Source organism: Cyprinodon tularosa, unplaced genomic scaffold (genome assembly GCF_016077235.1).
Source record: "Cyprinodon tularosa strain WSP-4 unplaced genomic scaffold, ASM1607723v1 ctg56, whole genome shotgun sequence".
NCBI classification, from domain to species: domain Eukaryota; kingdom Metazoa; phylum Chordata; class Actinopteri; order Cyprinodontiformes; family Cyprinodontidae; genus Cyprinodon; species Cyprinodon tularosa.
Window position 1 is genome coordinate 2,423,947 of NW_024039296.1, and position 16,558 is coordinate 2,440,504.

The 16,558-nt window shown below is 38.0% G+C and overlaps 1 protein-coding gene across 1 annotated transcript; it reads left to right on the plus strand.

Moving 5' to 3' along the window:
• Nucleotides 1-392: 392 nt before the first annotated feature.
• Nucleotides 393-14,098, plus strand: ano10b (anoctamin 10b). The gene is made up of 16 exons (XM_038305597.1): nucleotides 393-517; nucleotides 600-671; nucleotides 2,587-2,843; nucleotides 3,006-3,179; nucleotides 5,784-5,921; nucleotides 9,280-9,396; nucleotides 9,499-9,615; nucleotides 9,906-10,244; nucleotides 10,334-10,516; nucleotides 11,715-11,770; nucleotides 11,866-11,940; nucleotides 12,480-12,644; nucleotides 12,740-12,931; nucleotides 13,019-13,156; nucleotides 13,238-13,354; nucleotides 13,440-14,098. The coding sequence occupies exons 3-16, from the start codon at nucleotides 2,594-2,596 to the stop codon at nucleotides 13,461-13,463; spliced, it is 2,085 nt and encodes a 694-aa protein (XP_038161525.1). The 5' UTR covers nucleotides 393-517; nucleotides 600-671; nucleotides 2,587-2,593; the 3' UTR covers nucleotides 13,464-14,098.
• The last annotated feature ends 2,460 nt before the right edge of the window (nucleotides 14,099-16,558 follow it).

The following is a 16,558-nucleotide window of genomic DNA, read 5'->3' on the forward strand; positions in this document are numbered from 1 at the left end:
GCCCTCCAAAACAACTCACATCTTTTTCAGTGAAGCAGAGTGCTCCCACATCTCTTCCTTTGTCCATCTACATTAAGATCCACAATTCTGAGATTAAAGTTGGAATTCTGAGACAAAACTCAGAATTCTAAGATTAAACTCACAATTCTCAGAAAAAAAATCAGAATTCTGAGAAATTCAGAATTCTGAGAAAAAGGCCAGAATTCTGAGATTATAAAAGTCAGAATTGTGAGATTTTTTTTTCAGTGTCTCTAATCCTCTTCCCTATTAAACAAACTGTAGCATCTGTGGATGTTTTTTCTTTTTCAGCTTTTATCAACATAACAGTCAGCCTAGGGGCAGTAGGACCCAGGGCAGCTGCAGCAGCAGCATTTAAACAGGCAGCTGGTAGCAGGGAGGAGCGTGGAACACCAAACAATCGTCCACGCCCTGCTGAGAGTGAGAAGTTCCTCCGCATTCCTGTCAAACAAACCCACACACATCCAGAAAGCTGGGAGGAATCAGTCTCTGAGGCTGGGTAAGTGTCTGCAGACCGGCTCCTCTCTGCTTTCTCCTCTGATAATCTGCCTTCACAACACTTTCTGTTTCTATGCATTCAGACAGGAGTTTGGGCCTGAAGAAGGACCGGAACCAGAACCACCCCATCATCATCATCATCAGAGTCCTGCCAGGTGTTGTATTTCCTGACTCACCCCCTTTCTCACCCCTGAATGCCTCTGAGTGTCAACACCCGATCAGAAAACCTCCCATAGCAGGAAGTATTTAACCTTCCTTAGGAGCCTTATTTAAGGCTTTCAGCGGATAGAACCACAGTTTCCTGAAAAATTAGGTGCAGATCCGCGTCTAATGTCTGCAGCGACTAACTGAAACTAACTGAAGTCTGCTCAGGGTAGCATGCAAATGTTAACCAACAGATAATGCAAACAGGGAAATGAAATGTTTAAATTAGGACTGTTATATGACTGCATAGGAATATGTAATGGAAAACAAAAAAGTCAATTCATGGATGGTTTTAGACTGGTTATAGCTCAGTTATTACAGCTAAATTAACTTTGGGATTTTTGTTGTTGACGTTGTTGAAATTAGTTCCTGAGAAGCTTTTGTTTTGATAAAGGTCTAAAAGTTGTGGTAAACTTAATGTTTTAATAGTTCCTTAAACTGTAATGACCTGCAGTTTTTTTAATGTTGGCCGCTGTCTATTAAGATTTGTGTTGATTTCGCTGATATGCATAATAAAAAAAAAACATTCCCAGGTAAATAATATACATTTTTCTTCCTTATAACAAGTTGTGGCATCAGTGGATGTGAGATCGAGGGCGTTTCTTTCCACTTTTTAACAGATCTGACAGAGTGTCAGTTCATAGATGCAAATATACTGTTCCACATTAAAATTAACAGGTCGCATTAAAACCATTGGTCTATTTTACAGGGATTTATCATACCAGAACCAAACCAGGCATGTCCAGATACGACTTTTTACATTTCCAATACTATATTGATATTGCAGCTTTATGTATTGACCCCTACTGATATTGATCCAGTGTGATATCAGCACAATCAATCATACACAGTTTTTGCTCATTTTCTAGTGTGGAAAGTTATTAAAGGCTTGATATAGTGGTATTACTCAAACAGAGAAGAATAGTCAACACAAACTTTAAACAAAAGCTGATAGAAGCGAAGTGTTTCTAGCAGCTTGCTTGTTATGGGGATTTTAGATCTAAGCTGATAGCTTCTGATATTCATTAATTGGTTGATATTAAACCTATTTTAGATACAAGTATTGGATCAGGACACCCCTAAACAGAACTATAAAACAGTTTTCCAATAAAGGATGTCTATGAAAATAGATTCTCTCGACTCGGATGCTCAAATGGACTTTGACTAGGCCACTCGTACACACACTATATAGACTTAAACTGTGTCACTGCACCCTACCTGACCATGTTTCTTTGTTTTCCTGATCCTGCTTATTTCACGTTCTCCAACGAACCTCTAAGGTCTGCAGGGCAAACACTGAGCCGCCTAATTAGGAGTATCATGCAGAATACAAATGCAAAAATTAAAACTTAGAAACGTCTTTGTGTTGTGATCCCAACGTAATGCATTAAAGTTATGGTTTACAATGTGACCAGACTTCACTACACAGTCCTATATTTGTGGGGACTCTTTAAGATGAGCCGCTGCACCATTCACCCTGAAACAGGTAACAAATTGCAGGTAACAGAAAGTTTAATTATTGAACAAACAAGCCAAATTTGCCTACATACATGAATAACATCAGTATTTTACTTTTATATTACTAATAATAACTGATATTGAAAGGACTGAGGTTAAAAATCCTGAATGGACAGCTTCTATGGCCATTTTAAAACTTACTTTCCTAACAATCTGACAACAGGGATACAAAAAGAAAAAGAAAAATACTTTTTATGCTATTTAACCGTAAAAGGTAAAGCGTTTGGAAACACGAAAGGAGAGAAAAAAAAAACAAAAGCCGATAGCGGTAACATTAACAAGCCATCTGACAGAATCAGAAAACTTAGAGGGGCAGGGATGCTCATACTGGTTGTGTTTTGTTCCCAGTCTGACCATGAATAAGGCAGGTGATGATGATGAAGGTCAACCTGGAGGTCAAAGTGAACCAGCCCGACAGTCGGTGGGGAAGGGGCTGAGCAAACTGAGCGCCCCATCCTTCACACCAGGGTGGAGCAAAGCCAGCTGCCCCTGCTGTCACTCAGAACGTGTCGACCCGCTGGTTCTGGTGAAACTCGGGGAGAAGGTCAGCCCCGAGACGAAGCGCTGGCTCATCAAACTGATCGGAGCTCCTCAGAAGGATGGAGGTAACATCTCGATTTACAGCGCGGAGGAGATTAAATGTTTATGAGCATCTTAGAGTTGAAACAAATCAATGGAGCCAATAAGTGGTTTCCAGGAACACATGTTTTGCATTCTCAGGATTTACTGTCAAACTGTAAACTACTTTAAAACACGTTTCCCTCCAGGTGCCGGGTTATTGGCTCACCCAGGAGAGGAAGCCACTGGTAACATCATTGTTCTGTCTGCGTCACGCTGCACATTACTGCAGGCCACAGAAGAGCTGGGGCTGTGTAAGATGTACTGCAGCGGTGACATGGAGGCCTTCGCCTACGATGACAGGAACAACTTCAGAGATTCAGGTAGAGCTCTAGGAGCAACTGCACAGGTGCCACTTTGCATTCGCTTTTGAAAAACTTTTTATACGCTTCACTGCTGTGGCTTTATAAGGTAATCGTAGTTTAAAAGCAACCTAAACAGGTGTCCTCCGTTCTCCCAGACTGTTAATGTCAACGTAGGCCAAATACGCCCAAGCTTTGGATCCTCATGAACTATTTCAGGAAAATGCTGAACAGCAACATTGTAAATCCTTTAATGTCTCACAAGGAGTAAATTTACTCTCTGCATTTAACTCATCCCCATGGGGAGCAGTGGGCTGCCATTGTGGAAGTAGTCTGGGGTTAAGGGTCTTGCTCAGGGACCCAGAGTGGCAGTCTGTGGGAGGTAGGGCTGCAACTAATGATTATTTGTAAATTATTTTTCCGATTAATCGATCAATAATCGGATAGCAAAAGGTTCCTTAAAGAGGATTTTTATTGCAATTAAAGCCAGTGAAGCTCAAGCTTCTCTATCTACTTGAAGAGTTCTGGTTAGAGCATATTGAAAGGTGAAAAAGTTTTTTTTTATCTCAAATGCAAAATATTTATTAATTTTTTTTTTTTTTACAAAGTTGGTATAATTCCTGCTCTAAGTAGGTCACTCTGTCAGCTAAAGGCATGTTTTAGAGTCTCTATACTCCAGTTAACAGTTAATCGAAGTTTATATTTGTTGACGATTATTTCAAGAATCGATCAATAACGATTAATTTGAGTAATTGTTTCAGTCTTATAACCAATAAATGTCAATAAAATCTAAAAATCATATTGTCAGAAACAAGGTTGGGACTGAGGAAACAAAAGCATTCCTTGAAATGGAGTTTATAGTTTATTTATAAGGTTTTCATTTTATAGTCTAGTTGCAATGTCAGCTGTTACCATAGAAGGATAAAAAATATATTAACATTTATTTATAAATAATTAACTAAAATGAGTGTTTAATCAGTGGTCTGGTCACATCAGCTTTATGGCGCCCTGTGAACAGAATTACCGGTCATTGTCTGCTGAGTTTATGACACTACTTCTGACACGCCTTAAGAAATTAGAATAAACTGTGTTACAGGCTGCAAAGTTAGCAAGAAACCATTTCATACTAAATTAGGGAAGTTTTGCTTATTAACTTTAAATAAAATAAAAAATTGCAACCAAATTCTGAATCTGATGTTGAGGATAATGACTTCCCTACGAAGGAAGCAGCAGCCGTAGTTCTTCCTGTGCAAACATCAGATGGGTGACCTTATGGCTGCTCGTCCACATTGGGTGACACTGTAGCTAAGGGTTGAATGTCTATCTTATCTTCCCCTCAATGTGATTCTGTGACTCAGCTAAGGTAATGAACCTGACTGGATATTTACAGCCTTACGTAAACAACCTGATGACCTCTACTAAACATGGCTCTATGATACAACTAATGGAACCAAAAATGGGTGTGTGTTTATTGGGGGTATAATACCAACGGATCGTTTTGCTGTTTCTACTTTATAAGAGGTGACTTTTTTATCTATATTAAAATATTTTAACTGTAATGTTTTATGTGAGTATTTTTAGAGTTATTTTTACAGTTCTTCACAGGTTTGTTATAAAAATGTCAAAAGTTTCTGGGCTAAGTCTTCCAAGGTTCCAAATATTTATTTTCATGTTTCAAAATATATTACCGTAATTTTCGGACTATAAGCCGTGACTTTTCCCCCATTTTTTGACCTTGCGGCTTATATAACAATCCGGCCTATCTATGGACTTTTACAGCTAACGGCCACTAGCATGATACCTAAATCTATGGATTTTACCTTCCACCATGTTGACGTCACATTTGCTTCAACACACAAGTACGGTAGCCGCGCAAGCGGGAATACGGAGGTCCTCCGAATGCAGACTTCTACCGTGAGCTGTATGAGACAGAACGACAGCGAGAAAGACGGACATTGCAAGCGCAAGACAGTTTGTGTGTAAACATAAAAAAACCTGCGGCTTATAGTCCGGTGTGGCTTGTATATGTACAAATCATGCACTTTAGCTTCTGCGGCTTATATTCAGGTGCGGCTTATAGTCCGAAAATTCCGGTAAAAGGAAAAGGTTCACCAGTAATTTATGGAAGAGATTTCTGTAGTTTATTCTTGTTAGGTGTGGAACCTGTGAAAAAAACAAACAGGAACATAAAATTGGAAAGAAAGACATTCAGGACACAAGTAGAGGCAAATGGAAGAAAGAATATGAAAAAGATAGGATCCAAAGTAGGAAGGAAGGAGCTATATAATTATGAAACAAGAAAGGAAAGACAAGCCGGTAGACAAATTACAAAAAGGAAGGAATGGAGAAAAAGGATAGGACAAGAAAATATGAAAGATAAGGAGGAAGGAAGAAATGTGGAAAAAAGGAAGAAAGGGTAGAAAGATGCTAAAGAAAAAAGCAGGAAAGGAAACAAAGGAGGTCTTATTCATTTATTTCCTTATCCGTTTCCACTTATCCAGACATCAATTAAACTCAAATTTTTAAATGCTGTATAAAACTGTCATGCATCAATCCAAGAGCATAAAACAATTACCTACAGTATTTCTCTGCGTGTTACATTCTGAATATTCCCATGGGTGGCAGACAACATGGAGGCGTTTCTGACGCTGGCGGAGCGACAGTTCATCATAAAGTACGAGCTGGACGGGCTGCGGGCGCAGAAGGACCTCAGGATACCCGGCATGCTCGATAGCTGCGTACTGCAGAAGCGAGACAACATCTGTGAGTATCCTGATTGTGTTTCATAGCACTACAGAGAAAGCAGACACTCACATGCTACTGGATCATTTCCTGCCTCACCCAACGAAAAACACAAAACACCACTGTTTAGATTTCAGATGGAGAAGTTTTTTTTTTTGAAATCATGCTCTACAGCCTGTTGGTGTCTGAGGATTTAATCCTCACAAATTTCATATCAATTACCAGAGTTCCTCTGCTGTTTCAGGATTCCTGTTCTTTTCTTCACCCTCTGTACCCTCAGAGCAAACATCTGATATTGGTGCCAAACAAGGCGAAAGTCAGATCTTTTATTAAAACAAACTTAAGCATTGTGTATAAATTGTCTAAAACGTTTTACACACAAGTTGAGATGCATAAAATTGAACATTGCATGAATGTGTGTGAGAAGTCATGCAAACCTTTGACCTATGGTAACGATGTTGAACATCCAGGAGGATCCATGCGTTGCTGGAGCTACTTTCAACCAGAGCATTTTAGAGTTAGCTGGCTGACATGTTATTAGTTCCCTCTACACTGTGTCATGTCAAATATATGGGATAAAACGGACATATATATAATTAAGTTACACTATGGTTAAAAAAGCAGCATATAGCAGAATCAGGTCCAATGTGCTTAATACAGCTCTTCCCAGCTTCCTATTGATATCAACTGAAAAACCTGAACCTAACACTATATGTCTTAAAGATAGGAATTCAACTCCTGCTATGTTAATGACATTTCCTACCTTAAAGTAGTAACTTACTTCGCTCCAGGGCCTTAGTTCCGCCCACATGTATTTGAAAAATGTTCCAACGAAGGCGTAACCTAAAAGAACGCAGAACATTTGTGGGTGGGAGGGGACTGCTGTATTAGATCTGAAATGTGATTGACATTTGGACACTGGCAATGAAAAACAAGGCTGGCTTGAAATGCTATCCATAGTTTCAGTATTTATAGACATATTTACTTAAGCTTTCATCAACTTTGCATTTACATCTGAATGTACAGCTTAAAATCCCGTTTCAGTGAATCCAAACTTTCAAATTTTATTCTATTGAGTTTTATCCCTCTGGGGAATGAGATATTTTACTTTCTGCTTTATCCACAGCAGATCTTGGACTTTTCTTCATTATCTTTCTGCAATTTCCAAACTCCCTCGCCTTCCTTGCTTTGGCTTCTTGACCAATCTAAATATGTCCAATGTTTTATTCTCTGTTATTTGATTTTGGTTTGGTAAATACACAGACAAAGGATTTATTTACTAACAAACTGAGTAAAAGTAAAGCGGAAAAAAAAAAAAAAAAAAAATACAAAGGATACGGCAGCAGAATGCAGGAATAAAAAAAAAAAAAAGAATGTGCAACCAAAGTGAGCTCTGGGTGTAGAAGTATGAGAAGTTAAATTGTTCTAGTTTTTAGGGCTGAAACAATGAATCGGGATTAATCCATCCATCAATTTTCTTACACGCTTGTCCCGATCGTGATTAATCAATTATTGAAATAATCATCAACTAATTTAGTAATCAAGTAATTGTAACGTGAAATATAGAGACTCTATAAGATGCCTTTAGCTGACAGAAAAACCCACTTAGAGCAGTAATAATACCAAGATTTTAAGCAAATATGTTAACATTTTGCATTTAAGGTAAAAAAACAGAAAAAAATATAGTTTGTCAATATGTTCTATCCACAACTCCTCAAGTGGAAAAGTTTGAGTTTAACCTAGTTTAATTTTGTAAAAAGTCTTTAAAGAATCTTTTGCCATCTGATTAATAATCTATTAATTGAAAAAATAATCCACAGATTAATTTATTTTTAAAACAATCATTAGTTTCAGCCCTACTAGTTATACCAGACGACTGAAAGTCAAAATTCTAAATTCCAAGTCATCAATTTTAACTGAAACGACCCTGAAACTTGGAAATACGAGTTGGAAAGTTGTTGTAACAGGATAATACCAGACTTTCAGATTCAAAATAGATTCTACTTGCATTGACAGTAGTAAACATGTCTTATTTAATAGTTATTAGAAGGTTACCATTGTTTTTCAGGCATGAAAGAAAGATAGTAATTCAGATACTGCCTGTGTTTAGACAATGTTTCAATGCTGTATATGCTTGGACTAATAGAATATAAGGGTCTACAATCAGAACAGTGGAGCGCACCTCAAATATCAGTCCAACTAGTTACACTGGAAAAACAATCTACAAATAAGTATAAAATGTCTTAAATTAATTGTATTTACCCTTGATTTGAGTAGGTAAATGAGGTAGTTTGCCAATGGAATGAGTATTTTTACTCTTTCAATAAGATGATTAGATAAAATGTACTTGAAATAAGACAATGGAATTGTGTTTTCTTATTTTTATATGTAAATTATCTTGTTCCATTGGCGAAATGTGTCTTTTAACTCCTCAATCCAAGAACAAATGCACTTATTTTAAGAAAAAAATTACTTATCTAGATTTCAGTTTTTTCCAGTGTAAATTTGAGGATAATGGAATGCACCATGAATCACGAATGTCACAAACACTAAATCATTTTTTTCTGAGCCAGGTGAGTCCAGTCTGCACGGTGAACTAATGAGTGCAGACTAAACTCACCTGGTTCGGTAGCTGGGCAGAACAAATACATGACCTAGAGATGACTTGATAGCTCCACATCTCCTACCTCTGAAGGCCAGTGACAAACCATGAAACCAAACATTTAAAGATTAATCTGAAATCCTTAAGCCCTCAGATACATAGAAACTGGAAATTATTACATTCATAAAGAACAAATCAACACATGAAATGTGGGGAGGATTAACGATATAAAATTTAATATTTTGAGCTAGAGTTTTACATATTTGATTTCTGGAGAGGAGCATGCTTGTAGCGACAGTGGAGAGGAAAACTCCCTTTTAACAGGAAGAAACCTCCAGCAGAACCAGACTAAACATGTATATGAGGCTCACAATTAGAAAAAAAAAAGTTTCCCCCTCTTATTACCTTCCTCCACCTCTAAGCTAACATGTGCTCACAATCATGCCCTTTATGATGTCATGTGGGGACACCAAGGATCTAAACAGACATGGCTAAGCTAAGAGCTAAGCAGGGCAGCTGCTCTGTTTTAAGTCTCTTCACCTGAGCTCATGAAGACTCAGTGGATGGATTTTATTTTTGATGAAAATCTATCTTCTGGCTGGCTGCTGTTGTCTGCCTAATCTGAGAAGAATTGTCCTGCTCAGCTAAAACATGCTCCGCAGGGCTCATTGTTAATAATTTTTATTGTGCGAATGTACTATAACACGGGAGCTTTAATGTTATTTTGAGGTGGATGCGTTTCTCTGATATGATGACACCTTGTCCTGCTTGCTGCAGGGCAGAAGCTGGGAGCAGCTGGTGTGATCGTAGACACATTTCCTCTGCACAACCCTGACAAACTGAAGGTTCTCAGTGAAGCCTGGTACACAAGTAACCAGCTTGCTCAGCCACTGGGTACGTCCGTATGAATAAACGGCCGAAACAAGCAGATAAACCAGATTTGATGACAGAAATGTGGCATTAATACTACAAACTCCTTTCTGTTGGTTTTCTTAGACAAAGTAAACGAGTACTTTGGAAGCTCCATGGCTTTCTACTTCAGCTTCCTGGATTTCTACACCTGGTCTCTACTTCCACCGGCAATACTGGGTCTTTTCATCGCATATTACTCAAGTAGGTTTAAGTCGTATTGTTTGATTTTCTGTCTTTATGATGAAATTCAACAAATTTTACTGTTCACAAAAGGTAAAACAGAACCAAAAATTCTTCTGATTGAACATTTAATAATGTAATAAAGGGTAAAATGTCAAAATTCTGCTCATTTTAAAGTGAATTTTTTAATTAGATCTTTTTTTTAGTGCAGTGATCATCAGGGTCCTGATAATTTTGGGTCTAGTAGATTCAAACACAGGATTCCTGTTTGCATAAAATAAAATAAAAAATACCTTTCCTATCCATTACAGGAGAAGTTCAGAGAGAGATGCTGCAATCAGTGTCAGGTTCTCAGGATGAGGAGCCTCAGGATGAACCTGAACCTCTGATCAGCGGTCACATGCTGCAGGCAGTGTTCAGCATGCTCTGGTCCACGGTGGTTATGGAGCTCTGGAAACGCCGCAGCTCTGCACTGTCGTACCGCTGGGGAACCCTTCACCTAGCCGAGCGCTTTGCCGAGCCGCGGCCGGGTTTCCACGGCGACCTTGGGGTCAACCCTGTGACCGGCCGAGTGGAGCCACTATTCCCCGAATGGAAGAGGGACCTGCGTATGGCACTTGTGTCTGTCCCGGTGGTGGGGCTGTTTTTAGGTAAGTTTTCCCAACCAAGAGTTGGTTTCAGTCAAAGTTCCTCAGACGCTTGTTATACCCAGTTATACCCAGTATGATTTATCTCGCAGGACTGGTGGTTCTGGGAATGACATGTTTCTACTGGGCTGAGGCCAGTGTGCAGCAGCTGCACAAAGACTGGGACTCCATGATGTCTCAGGCTTTACTCTTTGTGCCGTCAGTCCTCCATATTGTCTACACCAATATGTTGGCCACAGTCTACAGGACGCTGGCCCGATCTCTGACTGAATATGGTGAGCAGTATGGAGAGAAAATATCTTTTATTTATCTAGTAAAATGTTTGTCTCTACACATTAACAAGCAGTTGGAAAGGTATACCTAATAAGGTAACAAGAGAGTGTATAGGGGGGGCAGAGGGGTGGTGATACAGTTACAAACAGGCTTTTAGCTAGCAATGCTAAACGGCCGTACATTGTACGCCTTTACTAAAAAAAATACAAATCGTACCCGTTAGTCCCCGGAAACTTCCCTTAAATGTTCAAAATTTCACAAGCAGCAGATGCTGGAGTTGGAGTGATTTTAGTTGCTCAATGCACCTCATTAACCAATCAGAGAAGCTGATTTAGGAGCTAGGTTGGAGACACACACAGCACTGCTGATGCTATGATCACTCCACTGAAACTGATTATTAACGCCTAAATGAACTTAAAATGTTGTACCTGCCAGCAAAATATGCTCGCTTTTATTATTCTGGTGCCTGAAGTGTGTAACACATACCTGAATACCAGATTCCAGTGACAGAGCATTGCTAGTATGTAAGGCCTCAGACAGCGAAGTTATATTTGAAGCAGGATCGTAATCTTGATGAACTGATTGCACAGACAATGTTTTGAGGTGGAAATTCTCACTTAAAAATGTATTAAAACTACTTTTAACCAGCTTATCACAGCAATCATAGCAAAATGTGAACAGAAGCATCAGATGCATCTGTTGACACTTTACTGGACGCGCTTCAGGAGCCTCAAAGATGCTCTTGAGGCACGTCTGACTGGTGTACAAGCATCAAAAATGAAGCAGCAGAAGCTTCTTTGCTGCTCAAACCATGGTGTGAACATAGTGTTACATGTTTTTACTGTTTAATTTAACCTATGAAACCTAATATTGTGCCTAAACATTATCTCATATCTTTCTTATGACACTTCCACCTCGAGTCAATCACACATACTTCCTATAATCAGGACAAAAGTTGTGTTGTAACAAAGACAAAAAGCTGCATTCCACCTCAAAATGCAGGAAATAGCGTTTCAGGGTCTAAATTTCTACATCTTCCGTTAACTACACTTCATAAAGCCTAAAGAAGTGATACATCAAGGAATACACCCTATGAAATATTCCTAGCTAAAAGCCTGGTTACAATAATGCTGGTCTAATAAAGGAAATAAGATTATCCCCCAAAGAAAGATCAATGAACTTTAGTAATTTCTCCCTTAGAGAACCACCGAGAGGAGTCTGCCTATGACAACCATCTGACAGGCAAAATCTTAGTGGTTAGTTCCCTCTGTGCTTTGTTTCTTGGATCATTTTTCCATCATCAGCTTCATTCAGTCGACTCTAATCCGACTCTTTCTTTCCTGTCTTTTAGTTCACCTTCTTCAATAACTTTGCAGTGCTCTTCCATATCGCCTTCTTCAAGCAGGACATACCGCTGCTTCGGAAGGTAACAAGAATCTTCAGTCCTGAACCAAATAGAACAAAAGAAAATATTTCCTTTTGGGGAACAAAATATGCATCTACTTTGTGTTAGATTTATTTTTTCAGTTATTTTTATTTAATTAGGAGGGGGTAAAAGCAGTTTTATAACTCAGCAATCAGTATAGTAATTCAGTTTGTCAAAATCTGCAATTTGTTCTTCCATCATTTTCTCATGAACCAAAAAAAAATTTATATATATATATAAAAATGGTCCCGCATCACTTGCACTGCCTATCTGGCTGCTTTTGTTTTAATAGAAAATTAAGTAACCAACTGTTATAAACCAGCAATGTCTTCTGTTCATTTTGTTATTAAAGGTAATAAACATCATTTAAAAATGTATTTCTTTTTAAATATCAAATGAACATTTATTTATCACCACCTAAATTTCTAGAAACCTTTTTTTTTCTTTTTAGCAAGATAATAGATTTTGATTCTGAACAAGGTGACTGGTTTCCAGACATCGGGTCAGATTTTCACTCTCTGTCTTGATGTGTTTTAAAGCGTTTAGCGTCTTTGCTGATCATCACTCAGCTGGTGAACCAGGTGACAGAGGTGGTGGTACCTTTCCTGGTGGACCGGTTCATCAGCGCCCCCCACAGAACACAGAGTGAAGATGATCCAGAAGAGGACAAGTTCCGGAACCAAGGCACTCTGCCTCCTTTCCCGGTGAGCTTTGGAGCGAGTCTTAACAATATATTCCCTAGAGAGTTTAGAATAATCTAAGCCTATAAATCTGTTTCTTTTTTTTGTTCTAAAAAAAGGGGCTATTTGCAGAATACATCGAGCTGCTGGTGCAGTTTGGATATTTGAGCCTTTTCTCTTGCGTGTTCCCTCTGACTGCGGTTCTGCTGCTCCTCAACAACCTAACTGAAATCAGATCGGATGCTTATAAGATTTGCAAACTCTTCCGCAAACCCTTTTCCCCTCCTGTGGCCAACATGGGCGTGTGGCAGGTCAGCAGCAGCAAAAACACAACACTAAACTAAGATTGTGTCGTACTCTCCTTACATCAGTGTCTGCTATTTTTTATTTATTTTTAGGTTGCCTTCGAAGTGTTGAGTTTTGTATCAGTTGTGTCCAACTGCTGGTTGCTGCTGCTGTCGCCCCGCCTGCAGGACTTGGGTCAGCAGGCCGGGATGAGCGGCAGCAGCCTACTGATGGCGGCTGTTATGGTGGAGGTAAGAATGCAGATGGAATCCCAAATAATCTCTTCTTGGAGCTCATTCACTTTAATTTAATCTGTGTGTGTGTTTTTACAGCATGTGCTGATATTAGTAAAGGTGATAATGGCCGCCCTGATACCAGACGAGCCTGACTGGATCCGGAAAAAGAGGGAGCATATCGAGTACACATCCATGCAAGCCCTAAGGCAACAGGTTAACCAAGTTTAACCGACCTTCTTACATATTTGCCTTTATTCCTCATCTCCTCTTTCTCATTGGTTTTTCTTATGTTTCCCAGAAGCTGAATGTTCAAGAGTCCTAACGTTGTTTCAAGATGCTGAAATACAGCTCCATACCTCTGGAGGTAAAACCCAAGAGAAGAGAGCTGTCCCAGTACCGCGTCTCTGCTCCACCTGACTTTTGCTGCCTTTATTCACTCACACAGTGCTTCTACAACCAAAACACTTTGCTTTTTATGCATACGGCAAGTGCAATTCAAACAGCAGCTTAAAGTGTTTTTTTTAAGAATGCAGCGGATGGATTGCTGTGATAGAGACTCAATAGTAAAGCTGCAGACTGTACTGATAAATATTTTTAAAAGGGTCAGTATTTGATGTTATGTATTTACGGTGCCAAAAACAGGCAGAATACTTGTCTCATTGCTGCCACCTGGTGATAAAACACTGTTAGTGTTCAAGATTGAGAGGAAGAAGAAGACAGTATCATTAACAGTAGTTTTAAGCTTGTTGGCTTACTTTGGTAGCAATATCATCTTTATCCAAATATGTATTTTATTTAAGGCTGAAAAAATCAGATTAATCTTGATTAAGAGAATATTGAAATAATCGTCAAGTAATTTAGTAATCAATTAATTGTTAACTGAAGTATAGAGACTGTAAAACATGTCTTTAGCTGACAGAGCAGTAATTATGCCAAGATTTTACACAAATTATCATTTTGCATTTAGATGAAATAAAAAACAATTTTGTCTAATATGCTCTTTCTAGAATTCCTCAAGTGGAAAAATTTGAGTTTCACCTGGTTTAATATAGTAAAAAAATCTTCTTTAAGAAACCTTTGGCTATATGATTATTAAACAATTAATCAATAAAGTAATCAACAGATGAAACGATTTGCAAAATAATCATTAGTTGTTGCCCTAATTTTATTAAATAATGATTAAAATTAGATTCTTTACATTTTCCTTAAAAACAATGCCAGTTATAAACACCTATTTTTCTCTTGTAGTCTGATAAAACCTGATTCAATTTCATCAAAAGCTGAAATCAACCTCTTAACAGGTCTTATTATAAATCATTTGGTATTTTCTGCACTAATATCCAAGTGACCCACCTCTATAATGCACAAACAGCTTCTGACACACATCAGTCCGTTCAACTTAGTTTAAAAAAAATCAGCTGTAGGTTATTGGGTTCATTTTATTCAAATTTTTATCCAGCAGCAAGAGGAGATGTATGATAATGGTACCAAGCTCAACGTTCTCTAAAGGGATATTGTGTAAAATTACTGCGATCTAGCGTTAAAATGGGTGTATTTCACTCAAAAGACCAACACGTCGCTGCCTTCTACACATATTGCATCAGCGGTAGCCGGCATGTGTCAAAAAGCCTCGACAATGAGATGTTAGCAGGTTCTCTTTACATACTTAATGGAGTTTATTCTCAGATGAAAAGGGTTGTAATTTCTTAAACGTTACAAACTGTAATGCATTACGAAATCGAAATCTACTAAACCCACGTAAGCCTAAAATTCTGTAACAAGATGATGGGTAAATGTTTGCAGGACTACTACTGTTATGGTTTCTATGGTAACAAGGAACCATGGTCTAAAGAAACCGAATGGGAAAGCTTTAGCTTTATGCTAATTTTGGCAATACAGTTCATACGTCAAGGAGAGACATGGTAACTTAAGCATTCCTTTTAAAATCATCTTTAGCTCCTTCCACCTGGAGAAGGCTTGTCTGATATTTAGCTTCCTTTTTGGGCATCTCTGGTTTAGTTATATTCTAAGTTTACTTTTTCTCTTCCTTGGGGACGGTGAAACCATTTCTTGAGGTGCTGCTGCATATTCATGGCACATACACTGTGGTGCGGTAGTGCAGACTTTCAGCTGTTGGGTTAATTTCTCCAAATGATCCTCATCGTCGCCTCTCAATCACCCTGAACTGCCAGGAAGTGAAACAAGCTTTTACTCTATGCATTAGTACTATTCTATCCTTTGCCAGCATATGTACTTTCAAGATGGCAGAATGTCATGGCGCATTACAAACGGGTGACTGGCGATATGTATAAAGTAATATGAAATTCTTGACTTATCAATTAATTAGTGGAGGTAATAATACATCAATAGTAACACATATGTAGGTGTTGATTTCATGCACTAAAAAAGAGAAACTGTTACACAATGTCCCTTGAAACTGGATGTCCGAGCTCACTGGATGTAAATTAATGTTACATTTCCTAAATAAACTGCTACTTGTAAATGGTTTCCCACAAATAAAAGACATTAAAAAACAGCAAATAAGTCAGTGAGCCGAAGTTGATTTAAAATCATTAACTGAATGCAAACCCTTTGTAATATTCTATATTACAGTTATCTACCACAGTATAATTAGGAGTGTTTTATATTCCAAAGGGGAACACAAACGTTTTAAAAATTATTGACTTTAAATGTACCAGGCAGTAACAGAGGATACTTGAACTCCTAAGAAAACCAAAACAGAGTGATCTACTTTCAAGAATGATACTGATGAGCTTCCATTTACTTTTATAGAAACAAAAAAAACTATATATTTAAGATCAGGGTTTTAGTCCGACCACATCTAGCATTTTGAGATGGTAAACCTTGGGATTCCGTACATCAGAGCTGAGGATTTGTGGAACTTTTATCATTTTTGTGGAAAAAAATAGATTATTTTGATTCTCCCTGGGACCTTGATGACGGAAAAACTACGCTTATGAAATTTAACCAGATATAAGTTCTGCTTCAGAAATTTGGAGAATTATAAAACACATATCAAAATTTATTTATAATAGACTGGTAGGCTGTTTAAAACACAAACCCGTAGTTTAAAAAAAATATATATATATCTTGAATAATTCTGTCTAAGTAGGATCAGTTTGCAATTTTCACTTCATCAAGGTCCTAATAAACAAGTCTTCACAAACTGTGAACTATCTGGTTAAAATGATCTATTTTTTCATCCATGTGTGGAGCAAGTGTTTTCTTTTAAAGTGTCCAACATAAGTTATTGGATTTTGGAAAGGGAACGATTTTACATTAATGATACTGTCTTCTCCTAACTAGAACTTATGAAACTATCTTTAAAATGTGTATCAATGTTCAATAAGAGTTAAAAGCCTTAGGAAGAGACCAAAGAAGTGTACATTATTTTTA

Excerpts from the sequence above, each read along its gene's own strand:
- ano10b (XM_038305597.1), top strand. The coding sequence starts at position 2,594 with ATGAATAAGGCAGGTGATGATGATGAAGGTCAACCTGGAGGTCAAAGT. Across the intron at positions 5,922-9,279 it reads GCAGAAGCGAGACAACATCT|GGCAGAAGCTGGGAGCAGCT; the intron begins GTGAGTATCCTG and ends TGCTTGCTGCAG. Across the intron at positions 9,397-9,498 it reads CCAGCTTGCTCAGCCACTGG|ACAAAGTAAACGAGTACTTT; the intron begins GTACGTCCGTAT and ends TGGTTTTCTTAG.